This window comes from Ruditapes philippinarum, unplaced genomic scaffold, assembly GCF_026571515.1.
Source record: "Ruditapes philippinarum isolate M1 unplaced genomic scaffold, ASM2657151v2 ctg482_1_1_1_1, whole genome shotgun sequence".
NCBI classification, from domain to species: Eukaryota; Metazoa; Mollusca; class Bivalvia; order Venerida; family Veneridae; genus Ruditapes; species Ruditapes philippinarum.
In genome coordinates this window covers 56371-71490 of record NW_026858977.1, presented here as the reverse complement: position 1 = coordinate 71490, position 15120 = coordinate 56371, and the positions used below count along the sequence as shown (strand labels likewise).

Here is a 15120-nt window from a genome sequence, read left to right as displayed (position 1 = left end):
TCCAGTGATTTTTCATAAAATACATATAGCTTTGCTCAGTTTACTGTATGATTTCAATGGCATTGCAGTTTATATTGGCAGATTAAGTTATTAGATAGAAATTATTGAAATGGATATATAATATATTTCAGAGATTTTCTAGAGTTTGTCAGTGTATTAGAGGGTTTATCACACAACGTGTCACTACCAACACACGTTAATGATGTTCATCAGACAGGCACTAACCAATGGTTACTGACAGAAGATAAAACTTTCAAGTAAGCTCTTCTTTCTATTTTCTTTATTGATGTAAATGACTGAAAGAATGTGAAAATTGATGTTCTTATCTGCAGTATCTTCTTAAGAGTTAGAAACCTATAGTAATATATAACATAGACATAATTACAAAACTGCATGTTTGTAATGTTGATTGTCATGAAAAGTTTATGTTATCTAAAGCATAGCCTTTTTATCAAATAATTTGCTTAAATCCTGTAGACTTACTTGCACAAACATTATTCCCCCTTCAATGTCTTCTACCAATAAAGCAAATGTTAATTGACCTGTAATATATATTTGTTAGGTTACAGAAATTTCTTAAATTTGAAATGAAATGTGTTAATTCTTTTCATGACATGATTTTTTTCCATTTGGCAGAAAATTGCAAAGATAATTGGTTTGAATAATCTCTGTATAGAGATACACAATGCAACAAACAATTTGTATAGATGTTACATATATAAATAGTTTACTTTTCTTTTATATTATAGGAAATACTTGTTAATTAGAGATGGAATTGAAGAGTTTAAGTTGAACGCCATCATAGAAGAAGATGGTTAGTGGATATTTGTAAAATTTTAAGATATTTCATCAATGCTAAATATCTGGAAAGAAGTGACCGATTGGAAGCATTAAAAACAGAAAAATAACATGAAAACTGCAGCCTCAGTTTGATTGAGTCTCATGAGGGATAATGAAAGAGTGCAAAATTCCTCATGCCCCGTAGCACCGGCTTGAGTAGTACTCATTCCTCAACACTTTAAAGTGCTGAAATCAGTGATCACTTGTTTCTTACATCAATTAATGATTTAACATGACTTATGAAATTGTTTTGGAAGAATTAGTCTGTTTGCTATGTGATTTCAGTACATGCAATAAGTGGACTATTTTATTATGGAAACTGAACTTCTGTTTTGCCATCTTACTCTGGTGGCTGAGATACATGTAAATCTTTGTACAGAATTGTGTAGTGTTTTTGTCTGTAAGACACAATAGTACATATATTTTGTCTTTAAGAAGCTTTAACAAATATTTGTGACAATACAGAACACATGGTTTATAAAATAAAACTTACATATCTTCTACCGATGTTTCAGGTGCTAGCAGTATGTATATACAGAAATGTTCAACCGTACCCATGTCTGATAATGTACTGTCTGCTACCATGGGGGAGAAAATGTCATCACCTAACAGAGTGATGGTTTCTCCAGATTCCTATGGTAGTGTATTGAAAGGATTTCCAGATCTGGTAGGTTCATTTTTAGCTCGACTTTTCTATGAAAAGGGGAGCTATCCTACTCGCCCCGGCGTCGGCGTCGGCGTTAGCGTTAGCGTTAGCGTTGGCGTCACACCTTGGTTAAGTTTTTCGTACCACCCCACTTTATTTCAGAAGTATTACAAGTATGGCTTTGAAACTTACCATACTTGTTCACCATCATAACCTCCATCTACAGACAAGAGTACATAACTCTGTCAAGGTTTTTGACAGAATTATGGCCCTTTTTTGACTTAGAAAGTGTATTGAGCTTGGTTAAGTTTTTTGTACCACCTCACTTTATTTCAAAACCATTGGAGGTATTGCTTTGAAACTGACCATACTTGTTTACCATCACGACCTTCATCAACAGACAAGAGGACATAACTCTGTCAAGGTTTTTGACAGAATTATGCCCCTTTTTGACTTAGAAAATACATTGAATATGGGTAAAATCCACTTATTGCCTTAACCCTTTGAGATATTGCTTTGAAACTTTTAATGCTATTTCACATCATTACCCCCATCTGTACGCAAGAGAAGGTAACTCTGTCAAGGATTTGTTTTAAAAATTAAGGCCTTTTATCGACTTAGAATCTTGGTTAAGTTTTTAGTACCAGTCCACTTTTTGACTGAACTGTTTGAGATATTAATTTGAAAGTTGGAATACTTGTTTACAATCATGATTCCCAAACATGTCCAGGAGAAGGTAATTCTGTCAAAGATTTTATTTGAATTATGGCCCTTAACTGTCAATGTTTTGTATTATAGGCAAGCACTAAAAAAGTCGAGCGCGCTGTCTTACGGACAGCTCTTGTTCCATTTGGTGGCTACTGTAAAGTCATTATTATTATTTTGGGGTACTTATTTTCGTTGTTTTCATTGATAGATCAGTTAACATATTTTTAATCTAACAAAATTTCATTCATTTTGTCAGCTGTAAGAGTTATTTGCATTACGTTATTTACAGTTTACCTTTTGGAAAAAAAGACAGAGAATTTTACTACCAAAGTAAATGTCCTTTGTGACAAAACCACAAAAATTCATACCCATAAAATTAAGTGAATTTGGAGTAATATAGATAATATAGCATACATGTACATGAATTCATACACCACAAGCACTGAATTAGAAAATGATTTCCTCTTGTTAAATGCTAAGACATTCAGTCTAAATGTGAATATATTTAAAAGATATAAACAGTAGTTTCAGAATTAAATTTAGGGATCCATTGTACCAAGTTCTTATTTATTGAAATTTAATGAATATGTAATAATAATATAGCAATGTTATCCTTGATATATTAATGTGGATAGGAAGTAACAAAGTTAGGGATTTTAAACAAACTGTTATTGTCATTTTTTTATTCAAAGTTTTTAAAGTAGATTTGATTAGAGAGATAAGATACGTAGATGTTTTATAAAATGTTTTACACTTGTACAGACTAAAGCTTAGATACATAGATGGTTTATAACATGTTTTATATTTGTACAGACTAAGGCTGAGATTTATAAAAGCCCAAGGGAACCATTCAAGGATGAGCAGCCAGTGTCGGGAGATAAGTTACTTGGATTTACATTAAAACAAGATAAACAAAGTCCGGCACCGTCTGTTGTATATCTGCCGGGATGTGGACAAGTTGTTAGAACCATTCCTACATGGAAAGCTCCTGAAGGTGTTTTCCCTAAAGGTATATCATTGGTCTGTCATTATTATAGTCCAGCATTCAATAGATCATGTGAATTAAAACATGACATGACAAAAATATTTAGGGAAAGGGTTTTAAGTTTGTATTTTACACTTTGTTTGAATGAATGATCCAGAGTGTACAGAAATGGTGTAAAGTTAAGTGGTAAGTTAAAGTGAGTTAGATTAGGGTCTTTAGTAAGTAAATAAGTAAGTAACGACTTTATTTAATGAGGCTAACACATTTGATTTCCTGATCTTCCATGTTGGCCTCAGCATGTACATAACAATATATACATTACACATTTTAAATAACATATGTACACAAATAAAAAAAAAATATAAAAAAAGACATCAAGAAGCCACATTTTCATGATCCCGGCATGGAAAATATGTTATTTTACAAGTATGATTAGAACAATATTGTAAAAACAAAACATTATACATTCTTTCATATAGAAATTGAATATTTGAAAGACCCTGGTTAGATTTAATGACATATTGTGTCATATGAAACAAAAAGATGCTGTTAATATTAGAATATTTTAAACAACAAGTATTTTAAAAGTAATTGACTTAATACACTTTTCTTAGCGACAAACTTTCAATCTAAAGATTATGATGTCAACGTTCCTTTCTTGAAATGGTTAAACATGTAAACATTATGCTTGTTTGATAGAAAGCTATGTCACAACTGTATTACTTCTTTCATAGAATTCAAATAATGATTGCAATTTATATAAAGGGAGTTCAGCATAGAGGGAAAAAACACAAAAGTGCCAATAACAGGCTGCATATTAGCTTTATTTAGTACACTGAGATATAGAAACTTTTAACTGATTTCACTAACGGAAACAATTAATTGCACTGTATTTCTGAACTTTGTTATTTACACTGCTATATAGTGAATGAATGTAGTCTGAAACAGTTACATACAGTAAAATGCCACCTAACGACCACGCCACAAATAGGACCACGCCGCTATTACGGGCACTTTTTAAAAGTACAAAATATTTGCCTTCTTTATTCATTGAGAAAAATGACCAGTATACCGACCACGTCTCTAATCCGGCATAACGACCACTTCTGTCAGACATTTGTGTGTATTTCTTATCAAAACATTAACCTGTATTACGACCATGCAACATAATGGCCAGACATCACTTTGTGTTTATTGCCCCCTAATTAATTGTCGTAATCTTCCTTCTGGCGTAAACAAATACACCGGGTCAAATGAGGTCATTAATATATACCGATGGATTAGACGCTTGCTTTACGATGTATCTTTAGCATTCAAGCGTCAACATGATCAGTTTAAACCACTTCTGGCTAATTAATCTGATCAGCTATGGTGTGAGAAACGATTAATTTGTCAGCGTAATTAGTATGTGATCAACAGGTAAATAGCATTTAAAATTGTTTGTTGTGCATCACAATTTATAGCAAGCATGGTAAAAATTGCTATTTAAAACCAAATTATCAGTTCATGTGTGCTTTATGTCGATATGTAATTAATGTATAAATCATGATAATGAGAGTCATAACTATATTAATACCTCATATTTTCCTTCTAAAGGGGAAGCCGTGAATTTAATATTTTCATCATATTAATGGTGTATCATAATTATAACCATGCATTAAAAATGTTTTTTGTTTTAGAAAAAAATGTGTTTCTTTTTACTCATTTAATTAAGTACATTTACCATGTGCATAAAACTATACAAGGTATACATTAAGTTAAGCTGGACTTCGTCAGCTGTTTAAGTGACTAATTCACTATTAAGACCAGTTCACTATTAAGACCACTTTGAGTCAGTCCCGTTAGTGGTCTTAATAGAGAGAATTTACTGTATATAGTGACAAGAATACTGACTACTGCTAATTGATTAAATGATTGAAGTTTTTTAGACAATTTGAAATCAATTGTTGTATTTTCTACTTTACAGATAAGCGCCCCCATGTTAGTGGCCTTCTAGAAGTGTCAGATTTAGCTCATCATAAACTTCGTTACATCATGGTGCCTGGGTAAAACTTATAATTACAAATTTAGCTTTGTATGAAATAATATATATTTATTTGTTCAAAAACAGTTTTAATGTTTAACTTCCTCGGGGGTAAAGTAGCAAATTTGTTTCATAACTTTTGTTCTATTTCTTAATCATAGTCTATTAACCTATTCTGTTTTAAGACAAAAAAGGAATGACATATCTATGATTACTGTAATCCAACTTGGATATAAACTTTGGCATTTTGCTGAAGGCTGAATATTCAAGAATATTTATATTTTCCTTTTCAAAGTTTCGAAAGGTAATCAAAACCTTGTGGATTTGCAAGTAGGCGGGTGTATTCAAATACATTTTTAGTGGGCAAAAACTTCAATAATTTAGATTTACAAATGTATTTAGACTATAATTGGTGTCTACCAATGGATTAGCAATAAACTTATGTACTCATATACTTACATGTCAGCTGTCCGAACAGCTTGCCTTGTTGTTCACTGTTTGTAACATGTACAAGAATAATTATTTTGTGATGCTAAGCAGCTTTTAACTGTTGCTTTTTGCATAATTGTTCATTAAGATTATGTACAGTAAGTTAACAGTTATTCTAATGTAAAAACGTTATGATGCTTAGAAAAATAGACGCTGGTAAATATATAATACTAATATTTATCATGTTCATATAAATGAAATACATGTATTGAGAAATATTGGTGAAACAAAATGGGTCTTTTTATTTTCCATATATTTTATTGTAAAAATTAATTTTTACTGTAGTGAAACATATTTTCTGTATTTTCACTAGTGCCTTGCCTCACTACTTTCCTCTAAATTCAGCCAATACACAAAATGTAAGGGGAACTCTTTCAAATTGTAATGTCAAAAAGAGAAAAATGTATATGATGAAGAGAAAATTCAAGTTTTTTCTATAAATACAGGATTAATTTTCATCTTGTGGTATGATAATTATCATATTGGCTATGGCCACTCATGAAATATTTATTATCATACCACACGATGAAAAAATACAACAACTGTATTTATAGAAAAAAACTTAAATATTATCCTCTCTATATATATTTGTAGAGCAACAAGACAGTCTCCCTATGCCTCCTGGTTATTTAACATTTCTGACACAAGTTTACTGATGGCTGGAACCAGTAATGATGGTATAGTTACAGTGGATGTTGGTGGTTGTGTACGATTGTGGGAAACTTCAGTTCTTAACCTTGAAAGGTCAATTGCTGAATGGAAGAATATGATTGGCTGGCAGGATACCAGACCTTTACAGGTACACACCCGTTGACAGTCTCTATATGAACTATGTAAATAACCGAGGTATATCAAGTGAAAAATATGAGTTGTTCGCCTTATCTTCAAGTAAAATCGATATCTCTAATGCTAAAACAATACAAAATTAGCATTGCTCTGCCAGTACCTTCAGTGCTTTTATTTTTCTCCAAATTATGTTGTTTGCCAAAAACTAAGAAATTGTTCAAGATTTCATTGATTATTATCACCAACATAGTTCATGTTTACTGTTTACATTTACTGTAACAGTTTATAATTTGTGTTCTGAACATCTTCCAAATCATCATCATCATGGATAAAAGAATCCTCAAAAAAGAAGAGCATAATCATTATCATCATCATCAGGCTAATTATTATCATCATGATCATAATTATCATCAGCATTATTGTTGTCATCATCATCATTTTTATCATCATTATCATCACCATGATCATTATTATTATATCACTATGATTATTATCATTATCATTATCATCATCATCTTAATCAAGTTCATCATCGCTTTCTTCATTTATAGTTACATAAGAAGATAATGTCCATAAAGTATGATTATATATGTCATATGATATATTTTAGGTAACATATGATAGAGATAGTGGCCGTACAGCTGATGATCCTAAACATGGTAAAGTTGACTCAAAAAATGAACCTCATGTAGGTGGAAATACCTGGGCAGGTGGCACTGGTAAGATCTGTTAAAAGAAAAAACAATATAGTTAACAATAGAAGAAAGAAGAGATGCTATAAAGTTTTTGGTGAATTTACATGTCTTCATTAAGAAATAGATTTCAGCATCTTCTATGAGAGAGTATGAGCGAGAGCAGGGTGCATGAAAATGTATTCAATAAGGTAGAGATATTCCACGTGACACTTTTGTCTCCAATAGCCTTACTCTGAAAATAATTTATACAAATTTGTTTTAGTTTGATCTGAAGATAGTTTATACAAATTTGTTTTAGTTTGATTGTGTTGGATTCGAAAAGTCACAAATCCGTTCCTGGAACCAACCAGTAATAAGGGATGAGTGTCAAGTTTTTTTATCACATCATCTATAATATGGTATAAATGTTAACACGAGTTATATATATGATACAGGTGGTAGTAATACAGCTGGGTTAGGTGGTATCGGTGGACCGTACAGATTAGACGCCGGACATAATGTGGCTCAAGTTGCCCAGTGGGAGAAAGACAACGTACCAGAACATGTTCGTAAAGCTGCCAGAGAAATGGGACAAAAAGCTTTTAAAGAAAGGTGTAGTATTTTAATACATAACCTTTCATTGCTAAATATTGCTTTTATATAAACTATAATGTCCCTTGTCTTCAGTTACAGTTACACATTAGTTATGATTTAGTTTTGATATTTTTCCTTGAATAAACAAGGATGTACAACTGTTTATCAATCTTTTATGTTGATAGACAGTCTGAAGCTCTCTGTTGTTCTTATTATCCCCCGCCGATGGAATCGGAAGGGCCCTCGCGATGGAATCGGGAGGGGGATATAGTTTTGGCGTGTCCGTCCGTCCTTCCGCCCGAATTTCGTTTCCAGAGTAGTTCTCTGCAACTACTGGCTGGAATTCAACGAAACTTTATGGGAATCATCAATATCAAGAGGAGATGCGCATATCGTCAGCTTGTTCCGGTCAGACGCTTTAACTCAGAGTTACGGCCCTTGATTAGTTATGTAGTATGCATATAGAGTAAAAATCGTTTCCGCACTACTTCTCTGCAACTTCTGCCTGGAATTCAATGAAAGTTCATGGGAACCTTTAATACCAAGAGGAGATGCGCATATCGTCTGCTTGTTCCGGTCAGACACTTAAACTCAGAGTTATGGCCCTTGATTAGTTATGCAGTATGCATATAGAGACAAAAACGTTTCCGCGCTACTTCTCTGCAACTGCTGGCTTGAATTCAACAAAACTTTATGGGAATCTTCAATACCAAGAGGAGATGCGCATATCGTTGCCTTGTTCCGGTCAGACACTTTAACTCAGAGTTATGGCCCTTGATTAGTTATGCAGTATGCATATAGAGCAAAAATCGTTACCGCGTTACTGCTCTGCAACTACTGGCTGGAATTCAATGAAACTTTATGAGAACCTTCAATACCAACAGAAGATGCGCATATTGTCGCCTTGTTGGGGTCAGACACTTTAACTCGGAGTTATGGCCCTTGATTAGTTATGCAGTATCCATATAGAAAAATATTCGTTTCCTCACTACTTCTCTGCAACTACTGGCTGGAATTCAATGAAACTTTATTGGAACCTTCAATACCAAGAGGAGATGCGCATATTGTCGCCTTGTTCGGGTCAGACATTTTAACTTAGAGTTATGACCCTTGATAACTTAGGCAGTATACAACCAGAGCAATAATCGTTTCAGTGCTACTTCTCTGTAACTACTGGCTGGAATTCAATGAAACTTTATGGGATACTAAGAGGAGATGTGCATATAGTCGCCTTGTTCCGGTCAGATACTTATAACTCAGATTTATGGCCCTTTATTAGTTATGTAGTATGCATACATCTCATTGGCATTTCCAGATATTACTATTTAACACAAAGTTATGGCTCTGTTATTGCCCTGAATATTTATCAAGTTCAAAGAATATTACTGTTTATGCCATGATTAATATATAAATAAAGCCTTATGTCTTCAGTTGTTGTGTTAATAATAACCAGTACTCAGCGGGGGATATAAATTCAACGAATTTGCTTGTTTTCATGAAATTACCAAATGTTTGAAGGGTGTCTACACGTACAAGTTATTTGTACATGTAGTACCTTTGTTACTCCTTAGTCAGTTAGCATACATGAAAACTGAGGTTCTTGTCTGAATCACATATACATGTCTGAACAATGTACCTAAAGTCTTCCTCGACTAGTATAGCAGAAAAGTCAACATAATTATGATAAAATCATTGTCATTAAAACTCAAAAGTAAAACAATGAGAAACAAGAGCAGCAAATGGCTTCTATGATTAATTTCTAAATCAAGAATTAGTAATATGGTAATTTTTCAGATTAAAGGAAATACAGATGAGTGAGTATGATGCCGAGACGTATGAGAATTTTGCTGGTCATGTGAGAAGACAGGTTCAGTCACTCCGAGTGATCATAGACAGTCTACAGGTAAATGTGTTAACATTTATCTATGTATTGCAGGAATGCAGTTGGTTTTATGTACTTTCTATACTTTTAGCATTAAATATGATAAACAAGATCAACAAGGAAAGGCGGTGTTCAATTAACGCAACCCCCATATGACCCAGAACCAGTGGCAAGGAGTCCAGGCGGACCATCAGTAAATTATAATTGATAATGAAACATTCGTCTTATATGCAATACTCAGTACTTGGTACATGTATCTATATTTGATTATACTGTGTTATTCTTGCAGAGTAAACAAAATATTACTTTATCTGTATCATTTGTTTTCATTTTGTTTTCATTTTTGAAAACCGACGTGGAAGCTTCTTAAAAAAATCACACAAATTTGCCTTTTATGGTTGAATTGAATTGACTTATTTCTAAATGTTTTGAAAGAACTTTATTTTTATCTTTTGGTAATTTGTCTTGCATTATTCATAAACATGGCACTTTAATGAAATTTAGGCAAAGAGTAAAGAGCGTCAGTGGTTGAAAAACCAGACATACGGTGATTTAGATGATGCTAAACTAATTGATGGTCTGACAGGGGAGAAAACTGTGTATAAACGACGAGGTGAAAAAGAACCAGAGGTATGTTGTATATAACAATGTTAAAATAGCTAAGTAATTTCAAACTTTGTAACTTTATATATTTTCTACCATCGTAAGTTATTTCTTTATAATGATAAAGATATACATCTCAATTTTGCGGCTAGATATGTTACTTCATGATTTTAAATTTTGAAATTGTGATGCTTTATCTGATCTTTTGTTGTTTCCGACAAGAACAAAAGGTTAAAAGCCATACTTTAGCTGACTATTTTGACATTTAATTTTTATTGACAACCAACTGTACTGAGGGTCTCAATGGCTAAGAATGGCTAAAGTTGTATACCTCTTTTGTGAGGTTTATGGTTTTACATTAGTACTTGCATATCAAACATTTCTGTAGTGGTATCTTTGTTCCTTCCCCATCAGGTAAATGGTCAAAATGCAATAAGCAAGTGGAAGTGTCATTCATCGTGCCTTAAAATACTACCTCTAAATAAAGTTAAATAATTTAAAGAGTGTGAAGAACAGTATAAAATTCTATTACTATATATTTTTTCATTATGTATATTCAGATGGGTGCTAAGCAAGAATTACCTAAGAAGTTACGATTATTGGTAGATGTATCAGGTAGTATGTACAGATTTAACGGACATGATGGTAGACTAGAGAGAGAGATGGAAACAGTCATTATGTCGATGGAGGCTCTAGAAGGATATGAGGACAAAATAAAGGTTTACTGCAGTTATCTCGTTGTTTATTAGAAATAAATAATCATAAATATGCTTTTTATGCTCCCCAAAGGGAGAGCATATAATTTCAGGGAGCATAAAGTTGCCACCTTGTTTGTCTGTCTAATCGTCATTTGTCCATCTATCTGTTCATTGTCTGTCCAGTGCATAACTTGAAACCCCCTGGATATAATTTGTTTAAACTGCACATAGTGGTAGAGGGCATTGAGGTATTGCCAAAGAAACATAACTATTTTTGCCCCATTTTTGAATTATCTCCCCTTTTAGAAAAATCTTGTCCGGAGCATAACCTGAAAACGCGAAAACTAACTTTTAGATTTAACTTTTTATTTACTGATCATTTTTGTGGATGTGGATAAGGATTAATTTTGCAAAAATAAATTTCATTGATAGAACTCGACCTGATTTGCTTCCTGTAAAATATGATGTTTGATATAAGGGTTAAAGTTGTAATTTTAGGAATGAGTAATCAGTATATGACTATGTTCACCTTTATTTTACAGTTTGATATAGTGGGTCATTCTGGTGAAGATCATAAAGTAGAACTCACTAGTTTTGATAAACCACCAAAAAATAACAAAGAAAGATTAAAGGTTGTCAAGGTAATAAAAACAATTTGTGAAAATATTTTCAGATAATAAACTTAATATTTAGAAATAAGTTCAGTCATTGGAAAGATTTGTAATCTGCTGTAACCTTTGTTGAAGATCTTGTTTTATAATACAGGCAGTTTGTTGAATGGCATTGTTAATAATGATGGCAGGGTTCTCAGTAAATATTTCATGAGCTGTCAAAAAGCAAATTCCAGCTGGCCTTTTGTGTAATTAAAACAACAATTTTCTGCATAAAAGTAAGAAAACTGTATCTTATAAAGTTTCAACAGGCCAAATCATGATTACAGCCAGTCATTTTGGCCTGTTACCTGCTGTTATTGAGAACCCTGATGACGACAAGAAAAGCATCCTCATAGTGGTTAATACTGTTGAAAGTCATTTAATCCTTACAACACTAATAACCAATTCTTACAAAATTTTGAAATACATTCATGTGACATTTTTTTATGACTAAATTGTCCAGAAGAAAATATATTGAAATGTGGTTCATGTTTTATTATGACTTACTGGTTATTATTTATTTTGATATAATCAGACAATGCACGCTCACTCTCAGTTCTGTATGAGTGGAGACACAACTCTAGAAGCTACACGTCATGCTGTCAATACTTTAGCAAGAGAAGAAGCGGATGAAAGATTCCTCATTATTTTAAGTGATGCTAACTTTGATCGATACGGTATCTCACCAGCTAGGTTTGGTCAGATTTTACGAAGTGATGAGAAAGTGAATGCGTATGCTATATTTATAGGATCACTGGGTGATCAAGCTGTCAGGTAAAGTGTTTTAATTGATTTTAATTATGATGTGATGAAATATGACCTTGACCCCAAAATTCACTAGACACTACTGCATTATTGCAAAGTTCATTTGTATAGAAGCAATAAAAAAAATCTTATTCTGTTTCTACTATTTACTGTTGTATTAATGTGTAGGAAAGATTTTTTTTTTACAAATGTAATCTTGTTTTACACTACTTTTTGACCTTTTCCTTGTTTTATATCTTCATATCATTGAGTCCAGCACTTTGAACTGTTGAAAATTGAGTACCGCTCATGCTGGTGCCAGGGGTTGTGAGGGATTTTGTACTATTTCATTATCCCGCATGTACCGACTCAATTAAACCGAGTCTGCAATTTTCATGTAATTTTGCTGTTTTTGATGCTTCCGAGGGATCACTTTTTTTTTCAAATATTCATAGTTTTATAATTTGGCTTTAAATGATGTTCATTATTGGATAGATTTACTCACTGAATAATGTTTTGTGAAGCATCTTTGCAGGGTATGTACATGTACATCTATCTTTCAGTAAGTTTACTTGAACAAAACAATAGCAAACAATAGTTAGGTAGATAATAAAGTCTTGATTATGTTTTGTTTTCCAGATTACACAAACAGCTACCAATGGGTCATGCATTTATCTGTCTGGACACGAAAAACTTGCCTCAAATATTACAACAGATCTTCACTTCTACTATGCTCTCAAAATAATACTATAATTTTAGTATGGAAATCAAAACGAAAAAATATAGAAGCATATGTTAGAATAAGAGAAGAAGAAAATACATTGATTGAATATGCAAACTAAAGTTTAACTTATTTTATGCAAAATCATGTGAGGGAAATAAATTATCAAGGTGTATTTAGAATATATTTGTTGTTGTAAAATGTGGATAATTATGAAACATTTGTACTGTAGGGTGAAGTTAGCTCAAAACTGAAATTACTAATTACAGAACAAACGTTGCTTTAATTGACAGCTTATATGATATGAATTGTTTTTATATGTTTTATTATGCATTTGCTATATTTAAAAATGAAGCAAAATAGAAATAACTTTATTTACTAAGTTAATGTCTTTAAATCATTACAGTGATAACTTGTTTAACAATTTTACAGTTTTTTTTCTTCCAACAAGCAGATATGCAACGAAATACTAATATTTTTTTATTGAACATGAAAGACAACATTTTATTTGAATACGTAGGAATTATTTGATTTTATTACATGCTTTTCGGTGGTTAATAGAAATATATCAGTGAAATAAAAAACTGATAATTTCACTGTTTCGTCAGCGTGCACAGTACTGGAAACCAGCTTAATGACGTGACGTCTTCATAAATGACGTCTCGTTTTATTATTATTTGGCGCGCTTTTCATTTAGTATTAGGTTAAACTGTCTTTTTAAACGTTTCTCTGCATATAATAAAAAGAAAATTTGATTAGTTTAGTGTAAGATCGAAATATATTTCACCTCGTGAACACCAAAAGTTCATACTTCACTCTTGGCTGCGCCACTCGTGAAATATACCTTTTGGTGCTCACTTGGTGAAATATATTCCGATATTAGACCTACATTAAATTAAACAAATATCCTCTATTTAATAATTTTGAAGGGAGCAAAATAATGGATAGCAAACATTTCACATCAAGATGAAATTATCACATATGTTTTTTATATCATATGTTTGTTAATCTATCTTGGGAGGAAAGAAATGTTTTTGAGAAAAAAAATAATTTTGACTTTTCTTGTAATCAAATTTCATTGTGTTTTATATATATTAATTTTCTGTTTCAAATAAAGACCTATTTAGTCTATAGCACATGAAGTATTTGAAGGTCAAATCAAATATAAGTGAATAATTTTAATAATTTGTTATTGAGTCTACAATTTATTGTTTTGGTCTTGTGACTTGTTTTATTTAATAAGACTTTCCTGTAAGAAAATAAGAAGACAGTGGTTTGCAATGGAATATATTATTTACTCAATCTACACATTCATGTAAATTGTATACCTATATGTCTACATGGATAGTATATACATATAGTGATTATACAGAATAACTACTTCGAGCATGGAAACATTTGTGATAATTTTAATAAAAATTTTAAAAACCGTCAAATATACACCATTCTGTAATTTTTAAAAGAAAACAGTCTCCTGTTGCAGTTCCTGTTGTCATATAAATGCACACATTATTGAAATATATCTCTGCAGTGATGTTACAAACTCCTCGCAGTGGTTACTTCCCTTTATCAATACAGTAACCATTGCCACGAAGTGTGTGACATGACCGTTAGATCACGTGAGACAGTCTATGCGAAGAATTAAAGGGAGATCACTGTGTAGAGATTGGTGATATCACTGTTAAGATTGAGGTTTTATGTTACATCGCTTTTCATTGGATAATCTTGCCGTTTATATTAATGGTCATAAAGATTTTTGACAGGTTAAATAACTCTGTATAAACGGTTGTTTGTACATATAACCTGAGCCACTAGGCGAGGGTTATATTGCAAAAAAACATTTATATAGGGTCATATAACATGTCAGGAATATTTATATTGAATTTATAACACAGCTTACTTTCTTATTTAAAGAAAAAGTGATTTCTTCATTAAATGACAGCAGCCGTGTATATTATTAGTTATAAAGATTGTTGACAGGTTATATGGCCCTATATAAACAGCTATTTGTAAATATAACCCGAGCCGCTAGGCGAGGGTAATATTGCAAACAGCCGTTTATGTACGGCCATAT

General features: G+C 32.2%; 1 protein-coding gene across 1 annotated transcript in view; it reads left to right on the top strand.

Moving 5' to 3' along the window:
• LOC132754834 (von Willebrand factor A domain-containing protein 8-like) overlaps positions 1-13654 on the top strand; it is a 54484-nt gene extending 40830 nt beyond the window's left edge. Inside the window, exons 31-44 of the mRNA XM_060745561.1 lie at positions 132-257; positions 750-814; positions 1356-1696; positions 3008-3203; positions 5146-5224; positions 6286-6490; positions 7088-7196; positions 7607-7763; positions 9540-9648; positions 10132-10257; positions 10791-10949; positions 11471-11569; positions 12117-12355; positions 12965-13654. Of these exons, the coding sequence (XP_060601544.1) occupies positions 132-257; positions 750-814; positions 1356-1696; positions 3008-3203; positions 5146-5224; positions 6286-6490; positions 7088-7196; positions 7607-7763; positions 9540-9648; positions 10132-10257; positions 10791-10949; positions 11471-11569; positions 12117-12355; positions 12965-13070 (2116 nt within the window). The 3' untranslated portion in view covers positions 13071-13654. The remainder of the gene's footprint in view (positions 1-131; positions 258-749; positions 815-1355; positions 1697-3007; positions 3204-5145; positions 5225-6285; positions 6491-7087; positions 7197-7606; positions 7764-9539; positions 9649-10131; positions 10258-10790; positions 10950-11470; positions 11570-12116; positions 12356-12964) is intronic.
• Positions 13655-15120: the final 1466 nt, after the last annotated feature.